The sequence below is a fragment of the Theropithecus gelada genome, chromosome 14 (assembly GCF_003255815.1).
Source record: "Theropithecus gelada isolate Dixy chromosome 14, Tgel_1.0, whole genome shotgun sequence".
Classification (NCBI taxonomy): domain Eukaryota; kingdom Metazoa; phylum Chordata; class Mammalia; order Primates; family Cercopithecidae; genus Theropithecus; species Theropithecus gelada.
The window spans coordinates 576,680-597,223 of NC_037682.1; the positions used below are offsets into that span (position 1 = coordinate 576,680).

Genomic DNA, 20,544 nt, shown 5'->3' on the forward strand with positions numbered 1-20,544 from the left:
AAAAAAAAAAAAAAAAAAAAGAAAAAAAAAAAAAGAAACAATAGCCTATATGTCTCTCAAAGTCAGTTTGGCCACAAAAACCAGGAATAATTAAGGGAAAGTCAAAATGGGGGGTGGGTTAGCTCAGTTCACAGTTTCAATAATTCTTCTCACTGAGTTACAGCAGGTAGCTCCTGAGGCTTCAGCAGGACAGGAGAGCGCTTCCCACCCCCAACCAGGAATGTCAGGCGACCCCTCAGGTGATGGTCAGATGGTTGTTACACCGTTTCTCTAAAATAATAATTGGTAGTGACCAGCGCCAAGGAAAGGCAGTCTCCCAGTAGATAGAAAAAACCCGAAACGTGGTCAGCAGCTTCCCAGTAAGACCTCAGGAGTTGGGTGAGTGGCTCCAGCATGCGCATTAGGAGGTCAAACGGCTGGTTTAACTGGCGCATGACCTCCCACGAGCTCTCAGCTGGTAGGGGAAGAAGGCCCCAAGTGAGCATGCGCAGAGCTCCAGCAAACACCCTGCATGCAGCCACTCCCACGTGCTGGCAGACCACCGTGTTTGCAGATAGCCTGCGCCACAAGAAGAATGCGGAGAAGGGGCGGAAGACGCAGAAGCCACCACATAAAACCCACGTCGAAGATCCACCTGCTTACTTCATGTCTTAAGTTGCCCACTTGGCCCTCTTCCCAGTGCGGTTCCTTCCTTTCCTTCCTGCTCCAGAGCTTCCCCTCCTGCTGCTCGCCTTGGTCTCTCCTTCTGCCTTATGCCCCTCAGTCGAATTCTTTCTTCTGAGGGGGCAAGAACTGAGGTTGCTGCAGAGCCACATGGATTTGCCACCACTAACATTTTCATGCCCTGTGACTCAGATACATTCCGCTGCTAACAACATAATTTTTCACAAGGTGGTTTTACATTTTCAAAACTGGACAGATGGGATTTGCCCCTATTAACGTAAGTTTTACCTAAAAACCTAAAAGACGATGAGCTATCGTCTAATCTCAGATGGGGGCATAGATGAGAAAGTGGCAGAAGGTGAGCATTGTGGATGCTGGTAATGGGTACGGAGGGGTTATTGATTTTAGTCTCCATTTATTATTTTTCCCAAAACACAGGTACACAAACACCCAAAAATAGATGAGCTCCAAAGAAGGTGCTATGGTTACACTTTGTGTTCCCACCTAAATCTCGTCTTCACTTATAATCCTCGTTATGCTCATAACCCCCATATGTCACCCGAGAGATGAGGTGGAGGGAGCTGGGTCACAGGGTGGTTCCCCATATTGTTCTGCTCAGACTGAGTTTTCTAGAGATCTGATGGTTTTTTTTTTTTTTTTTTTTTTTGAGACGGAGTCTCGCTCTGTCACCCAGGCTGGAGTACAGTGGCGCGATCTCCGCTCACTGCAAGCTCCGCCTCCCGGGTTCACGCCATTCTCCTGCCTCAGCCTCCCGAGTAGCTGGGACTACAGGCGCCGCCACCTCGCCCGGCCAATTTTTTTGTATTTTAAGTAGAGACGGGGTTTCACCGTGTTAGCCAGGATGGTCTCGATCTCCTGACCTCGTGATCCGCCCGTCTCAGCCTCCCAAAGTGCTGGGATTACAGGCTTGAGCCACCGCGCCCGGCTGATCTGATGGTTTTTTTTTTTTTTTTTTTTTTTTTGAGACGGAGTCTCGCTCTGTCGCCCAGGCTGGAGTGCAGTGGCCAGATCTCAGCTCACTGCAAGCTCCGCCTCCCGGGTTCCCGCTATTCTCCTGCCTCAGCCTCCCGAGTAGCTGGGACCACAGGCGCCGCCACCTCGCCCGGCTAATTTTTTGTGTTTTTAGTAGAGACGGGGTTTCGCCGTGTTAGCCAGGATGGTCTCGATCTCCTGACCTTGTGATCCACCCGTCTCGGCCTCCCAAAGTGATGGGATTACAGGCTTGAGCCACCGCGCCCGGCCGATCTGATGGTTTTAAGAGCGTTGGGTAGTTCATCCTTCATTCATTCTCCTTCCAGCCGCATTGTGGAAAAGGTGCCTGTTTCCCCTTCAACTTCTGCCATGATTTTAAGTTTCCTGACACCTCCCCAGCCATGTGAGTCAATTAAATCTCTTTAATGTATGAACTACCCAGTCTCAAGCAGTTCTTTATACTAGTGTGAAAACAAACGAATATGAAGGTTAAACTCCCATCCTAGGCAGATCTACTCGGCCAGAGTCAGGGCTGCTAGAGAGTACCTTGGGGCAGACACATGGCCGGCTATCTGGCCTGATCATCTGGAATCTGCATCCAGGTCGCCAGACCCCTGAGCCTGCAGAAACATCGACACTTCCTATGAAGAGCTCGCCGTCGCCCTTGCTAGGAGTCACAGCTGGGCCTCCCCAAATCGAACACCATCCCCGCCACCCTCCACCCAATCCCCAACAGGCCACACCAGCCCCAACCACATCCCAGGCCACTTAGACCAAACTGTGGCCGGGTCCCGGCAAGCCAGGGGTGGATGTGGATGGAGCCTGCTCTGAGACATCCAGGGCTGCCTAAACAAACTCCCTGCAAGGCTTTGTGACCTCCTATCAAAGGCCACACGTGACTGCGGAGTGGGGTGTGAAGGGTGGCCTGCCCCTCCACACCTGTGGGCGTTTCTCGTTAGGTGGAGATGAGACACAGAGACAAAGTATAGAGAAAAAGTGGGCCCAGGGGACCAGCGCTCAGCATACCGAGGACCCATGCCAGCACTGGTCTCTGGGTTCCCTTAGTATTTATTGATAATTATCTTTTTTTTTTTTTTTTTTGAGACGGAGTCTCGCTCTGTCGCGGAGACTGGAGTGCAGTGGCCGGATCTCGGCTCACTGCAAGCTCCGCCTCCCGGGTTTACGCCATTCTCCTGCCTCAGCCTCCGGAGTAGCTGGGACTACAGACACTCGCCACCGCGCCCGGCTAGTTTTTTGTATTTTTTTACTAGAGACGGGGTTTCACCAGGTTAGCCAGGATGGTCTTGATCTCCTGACCTCGTGATCCGCCCGTCTCAGCCTCCCAAAGTGCTGGGATTACAGGCTTGAGCCACCGCGCCCGGCCTGATAATTATCTTTACCATCTTAAAGAAAAGGAAGTGGCAGGATAATAGGATCATTGTAGGGAGAAAGTCAGCAGGAAGACATATGAATAATGATCTCTGTGACATGAATAAGTTTAAAGGGAAATGCTGGGCCGGGCGCGGTGGCTCACGCCTGTAATCCCAGCACTTTGGGAGGCCGAGGCGGGCGGATCACAATGTCAGGAGATCGAGACCACGGTGAAACCCCGTTTCTACTAAAAATACAAAAAAATTAGCCGGGCGAGGTGGCGGGCGCCTGTAGTCCCAGCTACTCAGGAGGCTGAGGCAGGAGAATGGCGTGAACCCGGGAGGCGGAGCTTGCAGTGAGCCGAGATTGCGCCACTGCACTCCAGCCTGGGCGACAGAGTGAGACTCTGTCTCAAAAAAAAAAAAAAAAAAAGGGAAATGCTGTGCCTTGATATGCATATGCAAACATCTCCATAAACCTTTTAGCAGCATTGCGCCAGCAAGTCCCACCTTTTGCCGTGAGGCAGTTTTCTCCTGTCTCAGTAAACAGAGCATACCACCGGGTTTTACACAGAGATGTTCCATTGCCCAGGGACGGGCAGGAGACAGATGCTTTTCTCTGTCTCAACTGCCAACCACCGCCAAGAGGCTTCTTTCCTCTTGTACTAGTCCTCCTCAGCACAGACCCTTCACGAGTGTCAGGCTGGGGGATGATCAGGTCTTTCCCTTCCCACAAGGCCATATTTCGACTATCACATGGGGAGAAACCTTGGACAATGCCTAGCTTTCCTAGGCAGAGGTGCCTGCGACCTTTGGCAGTGTGCCTATCCCTGGGAACTTGAGATTAAGAGAATGGTGATGACTTTTAACCAGCAAGCTGCCTTTAGGCACTTGTTTAACAAAGCACACCCTGCACAGCCCAAAATCCTTTAAGCCTTGAGTCACCACAGCACCTGTCTCTTGCAAGGACAAGGTTGGGGGTAGGGTCACAGATTAACAGCATCTCAAATACAGAACAAAATGGAGTCTCTTATATCTACTTCTTTCTATATAGACACAGTAACAGTCTGATCTTTCTTTCTTTTCCCCACAGGGTGCGGCTTCAATTTCCTGTGGAAGGTGTTTTGTGGTTTAGGGAGGAAGAAACTGCAGGGCACAAGAGGGAGGCAGGATTCTGAGGGGCAGGCATGGAAATTAAACCACCCTTTCCAAAGTCATCACTGAGAGTATGACGACAGTGAAGGAGGTCTGACCTAACCGACTCCATCTGGCTCCTAACCTCCAAGCTGTCCTTGCTCATCCCTGGGCTTCGCCTAAACTGATCTGGGGAGAAGCGTTTATCGATGAAGGCTGAACAAGCCCCCTTCTTGCCTGGGGACTAGTTTGCCTTTGCAGGACTAACACATTAGCCGCAAGATTAGAAATGATGGTTTAGGAGTCACGCAGCTGGAGGATGGAAGATTCTGACCCCGCCAGCCCCCAAGTTGCTCCCGAGGATCACAGCACGACTGTAGAACCTAGGATCAGAGTCTGAGATACTTTACAGACCCTGCACTCAATGGATCAGCTGCCACCACCCAGACCCACAATCTGGCTCCTCTGGTCCTGTGGCCCCTACCCAGGAACTGGGTTAGGGTTGGGAAGACAGCTTCGACCCCCCAAGGCTTCATCTCCAACCGGCCCGGTCAGCACTCCTGACTCACTGGCCGCCTTCCCACCAAATCATCCTTCAAAACGCGGATCCCCACGTTTTGGGGGAGACGGATTTGAGTAATNCTACTGACGTGGGCACACACGGGACAGAGGTGCACACAAACTCACACTCACAGGGACACACGAGTCCCCACCCCAGGCAGCTTCTGGGCAGGTGGAGCTCCAGGCTCACCGGGACCCTCTGAGCGTTCCCTGGGGCCATACGCACCTTCACGGAGTAGGCGAACGCTATGAAGCCCAGGCAGCAGGGGTTCATGAAGAGGGTGTTGAACAGGGACCAGACAACATGGTCGGGCACGGAGGTCTCGCTGTGGATATGGATCACGGTGGACGTTGGGGGAGCAGGGTTGTGGGGCGCCCCCATCATAGCCACCTCGTGCTCTTCCTTGAGCATCTCATAGTTGGGAGGCTGGCCGCTGTTGACAGGAGAGAAGAAGGTTTGGACCGTCTGGTTCATGGTGTCCGGCGAAGGCCAGCGGTGGTCGGGTTAGTGGGATCGTTCTCAGTGGGCCCTCCCTTTCCCCAGTAGTTTCGATTTCTCAACCATTTCCTTTTCCTGGCATTTGTCAAATTGGGACTTGGCAGGGGCCAGATGAGGGCGGAACAAATTCCTGAGGATCAAATTACTTTAGGACGGGGAGGAAGGAGGGGCTGAGGGCTGAGGGGCTTCCTCTCTAGAGCCCAAGTGAGCACATTTCTCATCTTGTTAGGGGTGTGGGGGTCCTGGAGACTTCCCCTACGTTGGGAGTCTCCACACCGCAGGCCAGCAGCTGCAGGACCTCACTGTCCCGGTTCAGGGCTCCTGCCAGGCCTGTGCTGGTGCCTCCACACGCCAGGTCCCACAGCAGTTCCCCCAAAGCCCTCGCCTCACTTGTCACAGGCCTCATCTGCTGAAATGTCTTGTCCTTTCCTGGGGTTGCAGTCCTGCTCCGTGCGGGTGTGGGGGCTAAAGGTCCCCGTGTCTCTTAGTGCAGGTCAGAGGCCTGGCGGCCAGTGCTGCCTGTCCCAAAGGAGCCCTCCAGGCCCAGGAACGGGGACTCTGGGGAGCACTAACGGAAGAGGGGGCTGTGGGATGCCAGTGGCAGAGGCCTGGACGGTGGAGTTAGGAGCCATGGCCCTTTACCCTGGAGGCCCACCTGGGTGAAGGCTCCCAGAGCCCCTCCACGCGGCCCAGCGGCACCCACGCTGCCCAGAGCTCTGGGTGTCTGGTCCCTGGGGCGCCCTCCAGATCTCCAGGTTCTGATCATCTCTGCCTCTTCCCTGGGTCCTCACACGGGTGCCAGCTGCTTCCTGCAGTTGCCACCTGTTTTTCTCATGAACCGGTTTGTGCCTCTGAGCAGCTCCTGAGGTTACATCCTCCCTGTGGAAACACCTTGTGTGGCCTCTGGGTTTCTTCCTGGACCCTCCTTGGCAGAGGCTACTGCGGCAAACTGAGCTGATGCTGTGCACTTGGCTGGTCAGAGGGGGCAGTGTGGGCAGGGCTGGCAGGGGAGGGGTCACAGGGGCAGGAGCGTGGCCTGCAGGCCTGTGTGCAGCGCGACCTGTTTAATTCCTGATGTGCCACATGGGCCCATTTTCCTTTGCCCACCAGGCCAGACTCCCCAGAGGACATCGCTGCAGGTGGAACTTACAGAGACGGGCGGCTGCTCACCCTGCTGTAGCCTTTTACCACAGCGGGTGGTCAGGTCCACATCAGTGACCTCCGGAGCTCACATGACAGTAGCGTGCAGCCGTGTAATTGCAGAGTGATGTGTTTGAGTAATGATGACTTTGGCTCTATAGGATAAATTTTATTGATAATTTATAAAATTTATAAGATTTAACTTTAACAATGGCTGTGATAACCAACAACTCACAGTGTGTCTTGATGTTGAACACCTTTGCTACGGGATGTTTTCCAGGCCACGCAGCAGTGATTGTATTCACATAGTATAATTTTTTTTTTTTTAAATTGGGTTGGAGTCTTGCTCTGTCACCCAGGCTGGAGTGCAGTGGCCGGATCTCAGCTCACTGCAAGCTCCGCCTCCCAGGTTCACGCCATTCTCCTGCCTCAGCCTCCCAAGTAGCTGGGACTACAGGCGCCTGCAACCACGCCCGGCTAATTTTTTGTATTTTTAGTGGAGAAGGGGTTTCACTGTGTTAGCCAGGATGGTCTCGAGCTCCTGACCTCATGATCCGCCCACCTCGGCCTCCCAAAGTGCTGGGATTACAGGCGTGAACTACCGCGCCCGGCCCACATAGTATAATTTTTTTTTATTTTTGAGATGGAGTTTCACTCCTGTTGCCCAAGCTGGAGTGAGGTGGTGCCATCTCGGCTCACTGCAACCTCCGCCTCCCGTGTTCAAGTGATTCTCCTGCCTCAGCCTCCCGAGTAACTGGGACTACAGGCGCCCGCCACCACGGCTTATTTTAGAGATGGAGTTTCACCATATTGGCCAGGCTGGTCTCGAACTCCTGACCTTGTGATCCGCCTGCCTCGACCTCCCAAAGTGCTGGGATTTCAGGCGTGAGCCACCGTGCCCGGCCACCACGTAGTAAAATATTAACGTCTCATACTAAATGCCGACTTGCAGGAGTCAGTCCTCAGGCCCAGCTGCCTAAGTGCTCTTCCTTCTGCCGGACACAGTTTGTTCTAACGGGCCATGTCCAGGCCTCCACTCGCCTTCTATCCCGGGCCTTGTCTCCCTGCAACACAGGATGGCCTGGCTTCTGTGTCTGGCTCTGCCATGGGGACGCCATGGTCTAAAGCTCCCCTCACCGAGTGGAGTTCAGTGCCGTCGAGATCCTACTTGCTCCCTCACCCACGGCTGACGCATGGAGCCCCAGGCTCTGAATTCTGCCTCCTCCATCTTCTGGTCCCCCGGGATTCTCACTGCAGCCCTGGACATGAACGGAGGGACAGGCCTTGGGAAAAAGTGGTGCGGGACCCGGTCAGGGCAGCCTGCCTGTTCCATCCGCGTGCTCTGATCCCATGCTGGGAGGAGGCATTGGTGCTGGTCCACCACCTGCTCTACTCAGTGGGTCTGACAGGGCCCTGCTGGTGGCGCACGGTTCTGCCGCAGGCTCGCGTGGTGTTCCCTGTCCATCTTTGGCAACAGAATAGAAAAGATTGCATTTGCCAGATCAGTGTCCACACCTCCCAGCCTCCAGGCCGACTTGATCTCCACCCGGCGGTCAGCTGCCACTGGGCTACACTGGGTTGGTCTGCACCAATCCCCTCCACCCGCCGGGGGCCCTGGGTCCTGTGGGGCCAGACTGCTAAGAAAGGGAGGACGACCGGGGACCAGGGCCCTGCACCCACCAGGCTCCGAGGGTGCCACTTACTTCTGTCCCTTCCCAGATGAGACGTTGCTTTTGGTTGACTCTCCCAGTTGGGGCGGGAGGGGAAGCAGTTTCAGAGACTCTACCTGCCTCTCTCCCATGCAATAGCTGCTGCCCGCCAGGCCACTGACAGCACGAGGGGCTGTGCCCACCCCCATTTCTCCCAACTACACATTTTGGGAATGGGAAATGCCTGGGGGGGGTCCCTGGACCAGGGCCCCACTGATCCCTTGGCTCCCCGTGTCCCTCGTGGGCCAGTGGCCAGGATGATGTTTTCTGTGTCAGGGTCCTGGCCTGTCCCCTGTGTCCAGCGTGGCCTGAGATGTCTGGGATGCCCCTTTCCTCAGGGCCCGTGATCCGAGTGCACGGCCACAAGCTGCTCGGGAAGGACTGAGGGATGTGAGGATCCTGGGGCCTCCAGCCTCACTGAGAGGATGGGTCGGGGCGGAAGACTCGCTGGCATCTGGAGGCACCAGGTCCTGAGTGGTGATGGAGGTGTCACCTGTGGCCTGCTCTGCCGCGGGCTCCTGGGCTGGTGGGAGCTGGGGAGCAGCCCTGTTGGCCTCCTCCTCTTTCCCTGTGGGGACAGCGTCTTTCCAGACATCTGGGGACTCTGCTGGCAAATGTTGTGGGGGCTGCTCTCACTTGCGTTAGGAGGGGACTACTCTCTACCTGGGATCTTTTCGTCTCTGAGCCATCAGGCCCCTCTTCCAAAGGAGGTCAGTCCCAGTCGGGGCAGGGAGGCCTCCGCGGATGAATCGTCCTGAGTGTGGCTGGCACACTCCCAGCTGCGACCTTGGTGCGGGGGGTGCCCTGGCCCTCCCTGGCCTGCTGGTGGGTTTCCCAGCCTCAGAGACAGCATCCTGGATTCAGGCTGAGCCCCTGCCCAGGGAGGGGCCCAGGGGACACAGAAATCGGGACCCTTCGCGGGTGAAGAGGGGGTGGGAGCGGCAGAGGAGGGCAGGAAGCCTCGGTGAGGGGCGTGCCCGAGGGGGAGGAGAGGGGTTCCCGTCCTTGCCACATGCTGCAGTTCTCAGGGTCCACATCCCACCAACCCACGGTGCCCCAGGAGCTGCACACGAGCACGCGCCCGTCCGTAAGAGCTGCACAGAGGCCGGAAGGGGCACGGCAGGGACTGACCACTCTGCTTAGTCTCAGAACCACACTCTGGACCCTCAACAGGACCCTCCCCAGGTGAAGTGGCAGCAGCACTGTTGTGGGATTCAGGAGGAGGAGAGAGAGACCTCACGTTAAAACAGGAGAATCTTCTATCAAGTACACTCAGGCCCAGCAGACTCACGTACAAAGACTGGGCCCAGAACAAAGACAGCATCTGACTTTTACACACACTTCACAGAAGGGCAGGGCTCGTTTACAGCGGTGTGAAAGCCGGGATACAGCGGCAGGACAAAGACAGGATTGCACATGACCGCTGCCAGGCAACCCAGATGTCTGTATCTAGGCTTGTCTGGGCACGGGCTTATCCTGTAACCCTCACTGTGGTGCCCAGGCAGCTGGAGTTCAGGCCTGCTCAGGCTTCACGTGACTGTCGTTGTACTTCTTAGATAAAACAGAATACGTAAAGTCACTAGTTACAGAGAACAGGAATCTATAAGCTCATTCCATAAAACTAAGGAAAATCTGTTTTTTTCTTCTCCCTGTGTTGAGGGAGTGCTGGGAGAGTCTCCAGAGCACAGCAGATAATATTATCAAGACTCTGCCGGGGTCTGGCCTGTGGCTGTGGCTGCCTCTGGGACAGGTCAGCCTAATACAGGAAAACCTATTTCTCTTTCTTTTTCATTTTATTTTTATTTAATTTCTTGCCTCATTCCCTTCCCCTCTTTGAGGCCTTTTATTATCATTATTATTATTATTATTATTATTTGAGACGGAGTCTCACTCTGTCCCCAGGCTGGAGGGCAGTGGCGCGATCTCCGCTCAATGCAAGCTCCGCCTCCCAGGTTCACGCCATTCTCCTGCCTCAGCCTCCCGAGTAGCTGGGACCACAGGCGCCGCCACCGCGCCCGGCTAGTTTTTTGTATATTTAGTAGAGACGGGGTTTCACCGTGTTAGCCAGGATGGTCTCGATCTCCTGACCTCGTGATCCGCCCTCCTTTGAGGCCTTTTATAGAAGAAGTTTACTGGAAGGCCTCAGTATTACTTAATTCTGAATGAAGAGACAGGTTTTCTTCTTTGGGCAAAGGTTGATATTTATGCAAAGCATTAGCTGAGGGGTAGTTTGCCTCGCTACTATTGCCTCTGTAGTTGCTTGAATGCTGCTGACAAGGAGAGGTAAGAGACAAGGGGATGTTAGGCAACTTCCTAGTATGGCCAGAGCAACGCCTATTAAAGTCTTGAACCTTCCGTAAAATGAAAACTAGCCTCTCAAGAGAGAATCTGGAGGCTGCTTTTTCTAAGTGTGAACTAGAACATGGGCCGTTGATTTAATTCTTGCAGCTATTTCCATAACGGCCTTTCTATCATCATCAATATCTAGGCAGCAATTTGTCAGGTTTAACTTTCCACACACTCCTTTCTCCAGGAGGTAGTCTACTTTGGTAAATGGCGTTTCTCATTTTTGTGGTTTGCTGGCACAGCAATGTATTTGTCCACAACAATATACATGTCCACAGACATGTATTTGCTGTCTCATTAGTGATGAGTTCAACTGCTGCCCGCAACTTTATGATGCGGTTAAGCATGTCAGTAGGAGTACTGTACCTCCATGACCTATCTTGGGCCCATAATATTGAATTATCCTTTCGGGGGCCCAATCTGTATCTTTCCAGTCTTCTATTTTTATGTCTTATGTTTACATCTCTTTTGTTCCTTTCTTTAGTTTCATCATAGACAGGATACCTTAAAGTTTCTCCTTGCTGCAGTGGGAATAAGAAGAAAGATGGTTTGATTGTTCCTTATACACAGGCCCCTGCCCAGTTGGTGGGCAGCTACCGATAGGCCTGTGGCCTACAGATCCGACAGAGGCCAGAGGGCGTTTGCTAGGTGTTTGGTGCCTCTAGCTGATACCAGGAGCGGTTTAAAGAAGGAAAATGAGGCCAGACATGGTGGCTTATGCCTGTAATCCCAGCACGTTGGGAGGCAGAGGTGGGCAGACCACGAGGTCAGGAGCTCAAGACCATCCCGGCTAACACAGTGAAACCCCGTTTCTACTAAACAAAATACACAAAATTAGCCGGGCGTGGTGACGGGCACCTGTAGTCCCAGCTACTCGGGAGGCTGAGGCAGGAGAATGGTATCAACCTGGGAGGCGGAGTTTGCAGTGAGCCAAGATCGCACCACTGCACTCCAGCCTGGGCAACAGAGCGAGACTCCGTCTCAAAAAAAAAAAAAAAAAAAAAAAACCCAAAACAGAAGGAAAACGAGAAAATGGGTTATGGTCTGGCAACCCGGTTATATCTTTACTCGGCTTATTTATCCCTTGCCACAGAGTTTTCTTTACCGTCTTGTTGGAATATTGTCGTAGACAGACTAATTCCCCTACTGGGTTTGTGAAGGCTTTTCCTCAGCAGGCAATGCACAGCCTCCTAATGAGAGGAGTTTTTAGGAGCCGGACACCTGAGCTTGGGAGCGCTGGTTTGGGGGAGGTAAGGGTTAAGGTAAAGTTATCTCGAAGCAATAGCTTTTTTGCCTCCCAAGGCCACTGGTTTCTCTTGTTTGTCCTCCGGTGAGGAGACATCGGAGACACCTGGGCTGCCAGCTATGTCTGCAGCCAACTGTGCAGACAGATACTATAGTACTCCGTGGAACCGTGGATTACGGGGAAGGGTGAGCCTATGGATGCTATCCAGCAAACATCGAAATGTAAAGATGTGACTCCCTTGTGGGAGACAGACGTTGGTCTGGTTTAAGAGGCTTCTTTCCCTTGACCCGGTGCGAGTCTCAAACCAGGTCCCAGGTAAAAGCTTAGGGACTCGCCATTCTCTGAGTCAGACTGAACAGGTTGTCTGGTTGTACACACTAGTCCTCGGAGGGTTTTCTGTGCATTCATAGTATGTATCGTACAATAAAGTCTTCACTGCCGTGTTTCTTTTTTTTTTTTTTTTTTTTTTTGAGACGGAGTCTCGCTCTATCGTCCAGGCTGGAGTGCGGTGGCGCAATCTCAGCTCACTGCAAGCTCCGCCTCCCGGGTTCCCACCATTCTCCTGCCTCAACCTCCCGAGTAGCTGGGACTACAGGCGCCCGCCACCTCGCCCGGCTATTTTTTTGCATTTTTAGTAGAGACGGGGTTTCACCGTGTTAGCCAGGATGGTCTCTGTGGGGAAAAGAAAGATCAGACTGTTACTGTGTCTATATAGAAAGAAGTAGACATAAGAGACTCCATTTTGTTCTGTATTTGAGATGCTGTTAATCTGTGACCCTACCCCCAACCTTGTCCTTGCAAGAGACATGTGCTGCGGTGACTCAGGGTTTAAAGGATTTTGGGCTGTGCAGGGTGTGCTTTGTTAAACAAGTGCCTGAAGGCAGCTTGCTGGTTAAAAGTCATCACCATTCTCTTAATCTCAAGTTCCCAGGGACACGTACACTGCCGAAGGTCGCAGGGACCTCTGCCTAGGAAAGCCGGGTATTGTCCAAGGTTTCTCCCCATGTGATAGTCTGAAATATGGCCTCGTGGGAAGGGAAAGACCTGATCGTCCCCCAGCCCGACACCCGTGAAGGGTCTGTGCTGAGAAGGACTAGTATAGAGGAAAGAAGCCTCTTGGCGGTTGAGACAGAGAAAAGCATCTGTCTCCTGCCCGTCCCTGGGCAATGGAACATCTCCGTGTAAAACCCGGTGGTATGTTCTGTTTACTGAGACAGGAGAAAACTGCCTCACGGCAAAAGGTGGGACTTGCTGGCGCAATGCTGCTGAAAGGTTTATGGAGATGTTTGTATATGCATATCAAGGCACAGCATTTTCCTTTAAACTTATTCATGTCACAGAGATCTTTATTCATATGTCTTACTGCTGACTTTCTCCCTACAATGATCCTATTATCCTGCCACTCCCTTATCTTTAAGATGGTAAAGATAATTAACAATAAATACTAAGGAACTCAGAGACCGGTGCCGGTATGGGTCCTCGGTATGCTGAGCGCGGGTCCCCTGGGCCCACTTTTTCTGTATACTTTGTCTCTGTGTCTCATTTTTTTTCTCAAGTCTCTCGTTCCGCCTAACGAGAAACGCCCACAGGTGTGGAGGGGTAGGCCACCCCTTCAGTCTCGATCTCCTGACCTTGTGATCCGCCCACCCAGGCCTCCCAAAGTGCTGGGATTACAGGCGTGAGCCACCGCACCCGGCCAAGAGTACATTCTTATACCCAGCATGGACAGAAAAGGTGTTTTCCTGGAGGAGGAACCAGGAGTACGTACAGGAGGAACATGAAAGCAGATGGCCGGGCGCGGTGGCTCACGCCTGTAATCCCAGCACTTTGGGAGGCCGAGGCGGGTGGATCACAAGGTCAGGAGATCGAGACCACAGTGAAACCCCGTCTCTACTAAAAATACAAAAAATTAGCCGGGCGCGGTGGTGGGCGCCTGTAGTCCCAGCTACTCGGGAGGCTGAGGCAGGAGAATGGCGTGAACCCGGGAGGCGGAGCTTGCAGTGAGCCGAGATCCGGCCACTGCACTCCAGCCTGGGTGACAGCGCGAGACTCTGTCTCAAAAAAAAAAAAAAAAAAGAAAGCAGACAAGGAGTGTGACCACTGAAGCACAGCACCACAGGGAGGGGTTTAGGCTTCCGGATGAATGCGAGCAGGCCTGGATAATATCCAGCCTCCCACAAGAAGCTGGTGGAGCAGAGCGTTCCCTGACTCCTCCAAGGAAAGCAGACTCCCTTTCGCGGTCTGCTAAGTAACGGGTGCTTTTCCAGACACTGGCGTTACCGCCTGACCAAGGAGCCCTCAGGCGGCCCTTATGCGGGCGTGACAGAGGGCTCACCTCTTGCCTTCTAGGTCACTTCTCACAATATCTCTTCAGCACCTGACCCTATACCCACCGGTTATTCCTAGGTTATATTAGTAACGCAACAAAGAGTAATATTAAAAGCTAATGATTAATAATGTTTATAATAATGATTGATAATTGTCCATAGTCATCTCTATATCTAATTTGTATTACAACTGTCCTTGTTCTATTTTCTTTATTATACGGAAACAGTCTGTGCCTTCAGTCTCTTGCCTCGACCCCCGGGTAATCCTCCGCCCACGTTCCCGGCACTGACGCCAGGAGGAGCAAGGCAGCCGGGTTTAGGGTATTCACAGTCGCTAAAGTCAGTTGATCGGCTTCCTGCACCCGTAGGGCAGCGGCAGCTACTGTTTAAAACAAGGAGGTCATCCAAGTGCCACAGAATCTAACTACCTGGGTAAGTACGCCGCCGGGTGATGCCGTGACCTTATGGCTTGAGTTAGAAGTTCTGTGGCCTCCCTTTCACTCGTGGACAAACAAGAAGAAAAGCTTGGTTAGTTAGATCAGGCAGCCCTGAAGCTGGGGCCTGAGGTAAGCCTTCTTTGATTTCTTTTTTTTTTTTTTTTTTTTTTTTTTTTTTTTAGACGGAGTCTCGCTCTGTCACCCAAGCTGGAGTGCAGTGGCGCGATCCTGGCTCACTGAAAGCTCCGCCTCCTGGGTTCACGCCATTCTCCTGCCTCAGCCTCCCGAGTAGCTGGGACTACAGGCGCCCGCCAACGCGCCCGGCTCATTTTTTGTATTTTTAGTAGAGACGGGGTTTCACCATGGTCTTGATCTCCTGACCTTGTGATCCGCCAGCCTTGGCCTCCCAAAGTGCTGGGATTACAGGCGTGAGCCACCGCGCCCGGCCCTTTCTTTGATTTCTTTAAAAGCTTTCTCCTGGCCGGGCGCAACGGCTCACGCCTGTAATCCCAGCACTTTGGGAGGCTGAGGCGGGCGGATCACGAGGTCAGGAGATCGAGACCATCCTGGCTAACACAGTGAAACCCCGTCTCTACTAAAAATACAAAAAATTAGCTGGGCGTGGTGGCGGGCGCCTGTAGTCCCAGCTACTTGGGAGGCTGAGGCAGGAGAACGGTGTGAACCCGGGAGGCAGAGCTTGCCGTGAGCTGAGATGGAGTCACTGCTCTCCAGCCTGGGCGACAGAGCGAGACTCCGTCTCAAAAAAAAAAAAAAAAAAAAAAAAAAAGAAAGCCTTCTTCTGGTCAGCCTCCTAGAGGAGCGTCTCCTTCTTTCCTCTTCTTTGTGGCTTCATATAATGGCTTAGGCGTGAGCAAGAAATTTGGGATTCAAACGCAGCAGAACTTTGCTGCCTCTAGGAACCCTCTTATCTCTGACGCCGGGTGGTTGGAGGAGGAAGGGAACAAACAGCTGCTTTCTGTTCACTGCTCTCCGTTCACTGCTAAGCCATCTTTCCTCTTGGCTTATATAGAAGTTTAAACACTGGACACTGTCAGGCAGATTTGAGCCTTTTTTCCTGACACTGTATCCTGCCTTCCACAGCACCAGAAACACCTGCACTTTACTGAATGCCACTGTGGAAAAGTGTGTGAGGATAATGGGCTGATACAGGACGCGGCCCCGGGGGCAGGACCAGCAGTGGATGGTGAGTACCTGGGTGCTACTACTGGCCTTGGAGATTCTTTGTCATCTGAGAAATTGCTTGGAATATTATCACAGAACTACTGGTGAAAGGATGGTGACTGCAATCGTCACAAGGATACCCACAGTCACGGCCCAGATGTTCAGGCACTTGGCGGTGGAGGCACAGGCCTGGGCTCCAGTCAGGTCACCAACCGTCTTCCTGTCCCTAGACTGTGGGAGGAGACAGTGGGGGACCAGGATCCCTCAGCTGAGAGCCACGTGCTGTGGCTCCAACTCCCCCCGGCTCCTCCCCACTCTGAGATCAGGGACCACCCCTCCCCTTCCTCACCCAGGCTCAGACTCTCCAGGAGCCTTAGGCTCATCCTCCTTCTGCCTTGGCCCCAGCACAGGCTATTCTCCCCACCACGGGGTGAAGTCGCCTGTGAGTTCCCTTCTCACTTTCTGGGAGAGCCTGGGTGCCAGTCTGGAAGGTGAGGGTGTAATTTCTGGTATTGGGCTGTAGGGAGAATTGCTCTGGGCTAGTGGATCGCTGGGGACAAACTCTGAGCCAGCCAGCCTCCTGGAGCCTCCTCCTAGACCTGCACTGGGCGGATTCCCCAAGCCACACACACACAGATCACACAGACAAAGCTACTGACGTGGGCACACACGGGACAGAGGTGCACACAAACTCACACTCACAGGGACACACGAGTCCCCACCCCAGGCAGCTTCTGGGCAGGTGGAGCTCCAGGCTCACTGACCCTCTGAGCATCCCCTGGGGCCACACGCACGTTCACGGAGTAGGCGAACGCTATGAAGCCCAGGCAGCAGGTGTTCATGAAGAGGGTGTTGAACAGGGACCAGACGACATGGTCGGGCACGGAGGTCTCGCTGCGGATGTGGGTCACGGCTGACTTCACACCGTGCTCCTCCTTGATCATGTCTCAGGTTTCCGGGAAGCTGATGTTTTTGGTGGTGACGAAGGCTTGGGAAGTGTGATTCCTGCTCTCTTACATGACCGTTTGTGGAGTGACGTCTGGATGCCGGGTACCGTCTCTGACAGGGCTTAGCGGGGTCTTCTCCGGCTCCTGGATGCCGGGTACTGTCTCTGATAGGCCTTAGCGGGGTCTTCTCAGGCTCCTTGACCTGCTGGACTCAGGGGTTCTGCTTTCTTAGAAGTTTGTTTCCTGCTTGGAAATTTGTGAATTGTATGAGGTCTGAGGAGGGGGGTAACAAATTTCTGAACGTGAAGTTATACATTCAGGGCGGGCGGACGCACTGGGGGATAAGGAGCCTTCTCTCCAGGACCCCGGCAGGACAGCATCAGGGCGGCGGACGCACTGGGGGATAAGGAGCCTTCTCCCCAGGACCCCGGCAGGACAGCGTCAGGGCGGCGGACGCACTGGGGGATAAGAAGCCTTCTGTCCACGAGCCCCAGCAGGACAGCGTCATGTGACTCCAGCTTCCTCTTGTAGGGGAGTCAGAGGCCCCTGTGAACTTTACTAGACCTGGGAGTCTCCTCACCTTACGCCAGCAGTTGCAGGACCTCACTGTATTGGTTCGGGGTCCCTGCCAGGCCCCCGATGGGCCTCCACACTCCAGGCCCCACGGGGGCCCCTCAGGCCCTCACCTCTCTTGCCACAGGCCTCCTCTGCTGACATCTTACCTCTCTTGGGGCTGCAGTTCTGCTCTATGTGGGCTCAGAGGCCCAAGCCTCCCTGTGTCTCCTGCTGCAAGTCAAAGACCCAGTGGCCATTGCTGCCTGCCCCAAGCAGCCCTCCAGGCCCAGGACCGGGGACCGCGGGGAGCACTGACAGAAGCGGAGGCAGCCTTGGATACAGGGAGGATTCCAGGACCTGTGGGGGCAGTTTCAGTGCTCAGGGCTGACACGCATGACCCCCTCCTTCCTCCTGCCTCCTTCCGGGGCCCCTTTGCTTTATAAAACACCACAGAGGTTGAGGGGACATGAGGGGCGGGGGTTCCTGGACTCAGGGCCACACCCCGTGGGGCTTGGGCAGGGCTCTAGGGCCCCATTGGCCAAGAGCTTACTGAGCTTACAGCACTTTCCTCCTCCTGCCTGAGCGCCCCGTGGATAGGAGTGCAGTCTGAGCAGAGCAAGGTGAGGTCACTGGGTCAGCGGCTCCTGTGGCATCTGGCCAAGGACAATGTGCTGAAAAGTTTCCCTGGAAAAAATCAGAAACCAAACTGACCTCAGAAGAGGCCCCTGTGCCCTCCAGGAGGAAGTGGGAGTCACGTGAGGCCTGTCTTGATTGGGGTTCCTGGAGAGGAGCCCCCCTCTCCACCTGTCCCTAGGTGGGGGCTCCTGTTTCCCCTGCTCTGCTCTCTGAGGTGCCCAGGGTCCTGTCCCCTCCCCACCCTACCCTGGATCCTGTCATCTTGTCAAGGCCACCAGAGACCTGCTCCCTGTGCCACCTCAGACCGGACTCTGGGGTTGCCTGCGCCTCCTCTGATCCTGCACCTCTGTGCAGCCTCCGGCCTGGCTGCTGCACTCTGGGGAGCTCCCTGTGGCCACCCTTGGAACGTGGCCAGTTCCGTTCTCAAACTGCTGTGAGGACAAAGCTCATGTTGGATTTTGAAGATTTGGTGAGAAAAAAATTTCTTTGTAAAATGTCACTATTTCATCAGTAGTATATTTTGTTGATGATATGGTGAGGTAGTATTTTGGATATATTTGTTTAAGTAGATTGCTGGCCAGGCATGGTGGCTCACTCCTGTAATCCCAGCACTGGGAGGCCAAGGCAGGAGGATCGCTTGAGGCCAGTGGTTGAGGCTGCCATGAGCTGTGATGGTGCCACTGCACTCCAGCGTGGATGACAGAGATCCTGCCACTAAAAACAAGGAATTAAAATTAAATCAGTACATTTTTTTTTTTTTGAGACGGAGTCTCGCTCTGTCACCCAGGCTGGAGTGCAGTGGCGCGATCTCGGCTCACTGCAACCTCTGCCTTCTGGGTTCACACCATTCTCCTGCCTCAGCCTCCCAAGTAACTGGGACTACAGGCCCCCACCACCATGCCTGGCTAATTTTCTGTATTTTTAGTAGAGACGAGGTTTTACCGTGTTAGCCAGGATGGTCTCGATCTCCTGACCTCGTGATCCACCCACCTCGGCCTCCCAAAGTGCTGGGATTACAGGCGTGAGCCAGCACGCCTGGCCTATCTTCTTCCTTTCTAAGTAAGTGAAGGAAATAATGTATACAGTGGTCCATTTCCAAGACAAAGTGCCTTACATCAGCTTAGGTCAGCAAACTACAGAAGAAACAGGATATACTAGGCCCCTGCTTGGATGCCTTCTTGTCAGTCTCCCTGTCCCTCCCCTTCTCCCTCCACTTAGTTGCCCTCACGCAAATCAAGGAAGTTTAGTCTGAGATGAAAGTTTACTAGCTTGCAAAATAGCTCGGTTCATCCGTCCGTATCCACCTGCCCAGCTGCTTAGGTCATAAGTCAAATAAATACACAAGGAGCCCCTGAGCTGACTGGGATTGCAATGCATTGTGGGCTGCAACAAAATGCAGCAGGACAACCCTAAAGGAAACACCTAAAGCTCCTGCCCGACAACCAATAGGAAAGCAGTGACCTCACAGTGCTCGGCCTATGAGGAGCCGGGGGAGGGCCTGCACACTGGGGATAAATGGCTTGTTCTGTACTGCGTGGGCCCATCAGATGCCTGATCTCGCAAGACCATCATTAAAAGTCTCACTTTTGGCTGGGCGCGGTGGCTCAAGCCTGTCATCCCAGCACTTTGGGAGGCCGAGACGGGCAGATCACGAGGTCAGGAGATCGAGACCATCCTGGCTAACCCGGTGAAACCCCGTCTCTACTAAAAACTACAAAAAACTAGCCGGGCGAGGTGGCGGGCGCCTGTAGTCCCAGCCACTCGGGAGGCTGAGGCGGGAGAATGACGTAGACCCGGGAGGCGGAGCTTGCAGTGAGCTGAGATCTGGCCACTGCACCCCAGCCTGGGCGACAGAGCAAGACTCTGTCTCAAAAAAAAAAAAAAAAAGTCTCACTTTTGCTTTTTTCCAGGTCTCTAAGTCCATTCTTTGGGTTTGGACAAGTGAGTTTGTTTCTCACAGTCAGGCTCCAGAATTTTGTGACTCAGAATTTTAAGGAAAAAGCAAGTCTCCATGGGGTCTCTTCGTGGCCAAAAAATGGAGGAAGGAATAGAGGTTTGTTTTGTTTTGTTTTGTGGGTTTTGTTTCTTTGTTTGAAACAGGGTCTCACTCTGTCAGCCAGGCTGAAGTGCAGTGGCACCATCACAGATCACTGCAGCCTCCACCTCCTGGGCTCAAGCAATCCTCCTGCCCCAGCCTCCCGAGTAGCTAGAACTCCCAAGTAACACACCAGTATGCCCAGCTAATGCTTAAATTAGAGTTTTAATTCACAGAGAAATAAAGGTTATTTGTATTGGGAGAACCCGCTCCCAGTGGTTACGTGGGTTCTTTTCTATTTCCTAAGTGTCTCGGCTGGTTTGAGAAATAAAGGGAAAGAGCATAAGGGAGAGGAATTTAAAGCTGGGTGTCCGGGGCAGACACCACATGTGGCAGGATCCCTGACGTTCCCCGAGCCATAAAACCAGCAAGTTTTTATTAGGGATTTTCAAAAGGGGAGGGAGTGCACGAATAGGGTGTGGGTCACAGAGATCACGTACTTCACAAGGTAATAAAATATCACAAAGCAAGTGGAGGCAGGGCAAGATAATAGGACCACAGGATAGGGCAAAATTAAAATTGCTAATGAAGTTTCCGGCAGGCATTGTCATTGATAACATCTTATCAGGAGACAGGGTTTGAGAGCAGACAACCTGTCTGACCAAAATGTATTAGGCAGGAATTTCCTGGTCCTAATAAGCCTGGGAGCGCTACAGGAGGCCGGGGCTTATTTCATCCCCTCAGCTTCAACCGTAAAAGACGTA

The 20,544-nt window shown here is 53.4% G+C and overlaps 1 protein-coding gene across 1 annotated transcript; it reads right to left on the minus strand.

Moving 5' to 3' along the window:
- Positions 1-15,697: 15,697 nt before the first annotated feature.
- Positions 15,698-16,551, minus strand: LOC112607347 (interferon-induced transmembrane protein 3-like). The gene is made up of 2 exons (XM_025358469.1): positions 16,402-16,551; positions 15,698-15,838 (listed from the first exon to the last, which is right to left on the minus strand). The coding sequence occupies exons 1-2, from the start codon at positions 16,549-16,551 to the stop codon at positions 15,698-15,700; spliced, it is 291 nt and encodes a 96-aa protein (XP_025214254.1).
- Between the last annotated feature and the right edge of the window lie 3,993 nt (positions 16,552-20,544).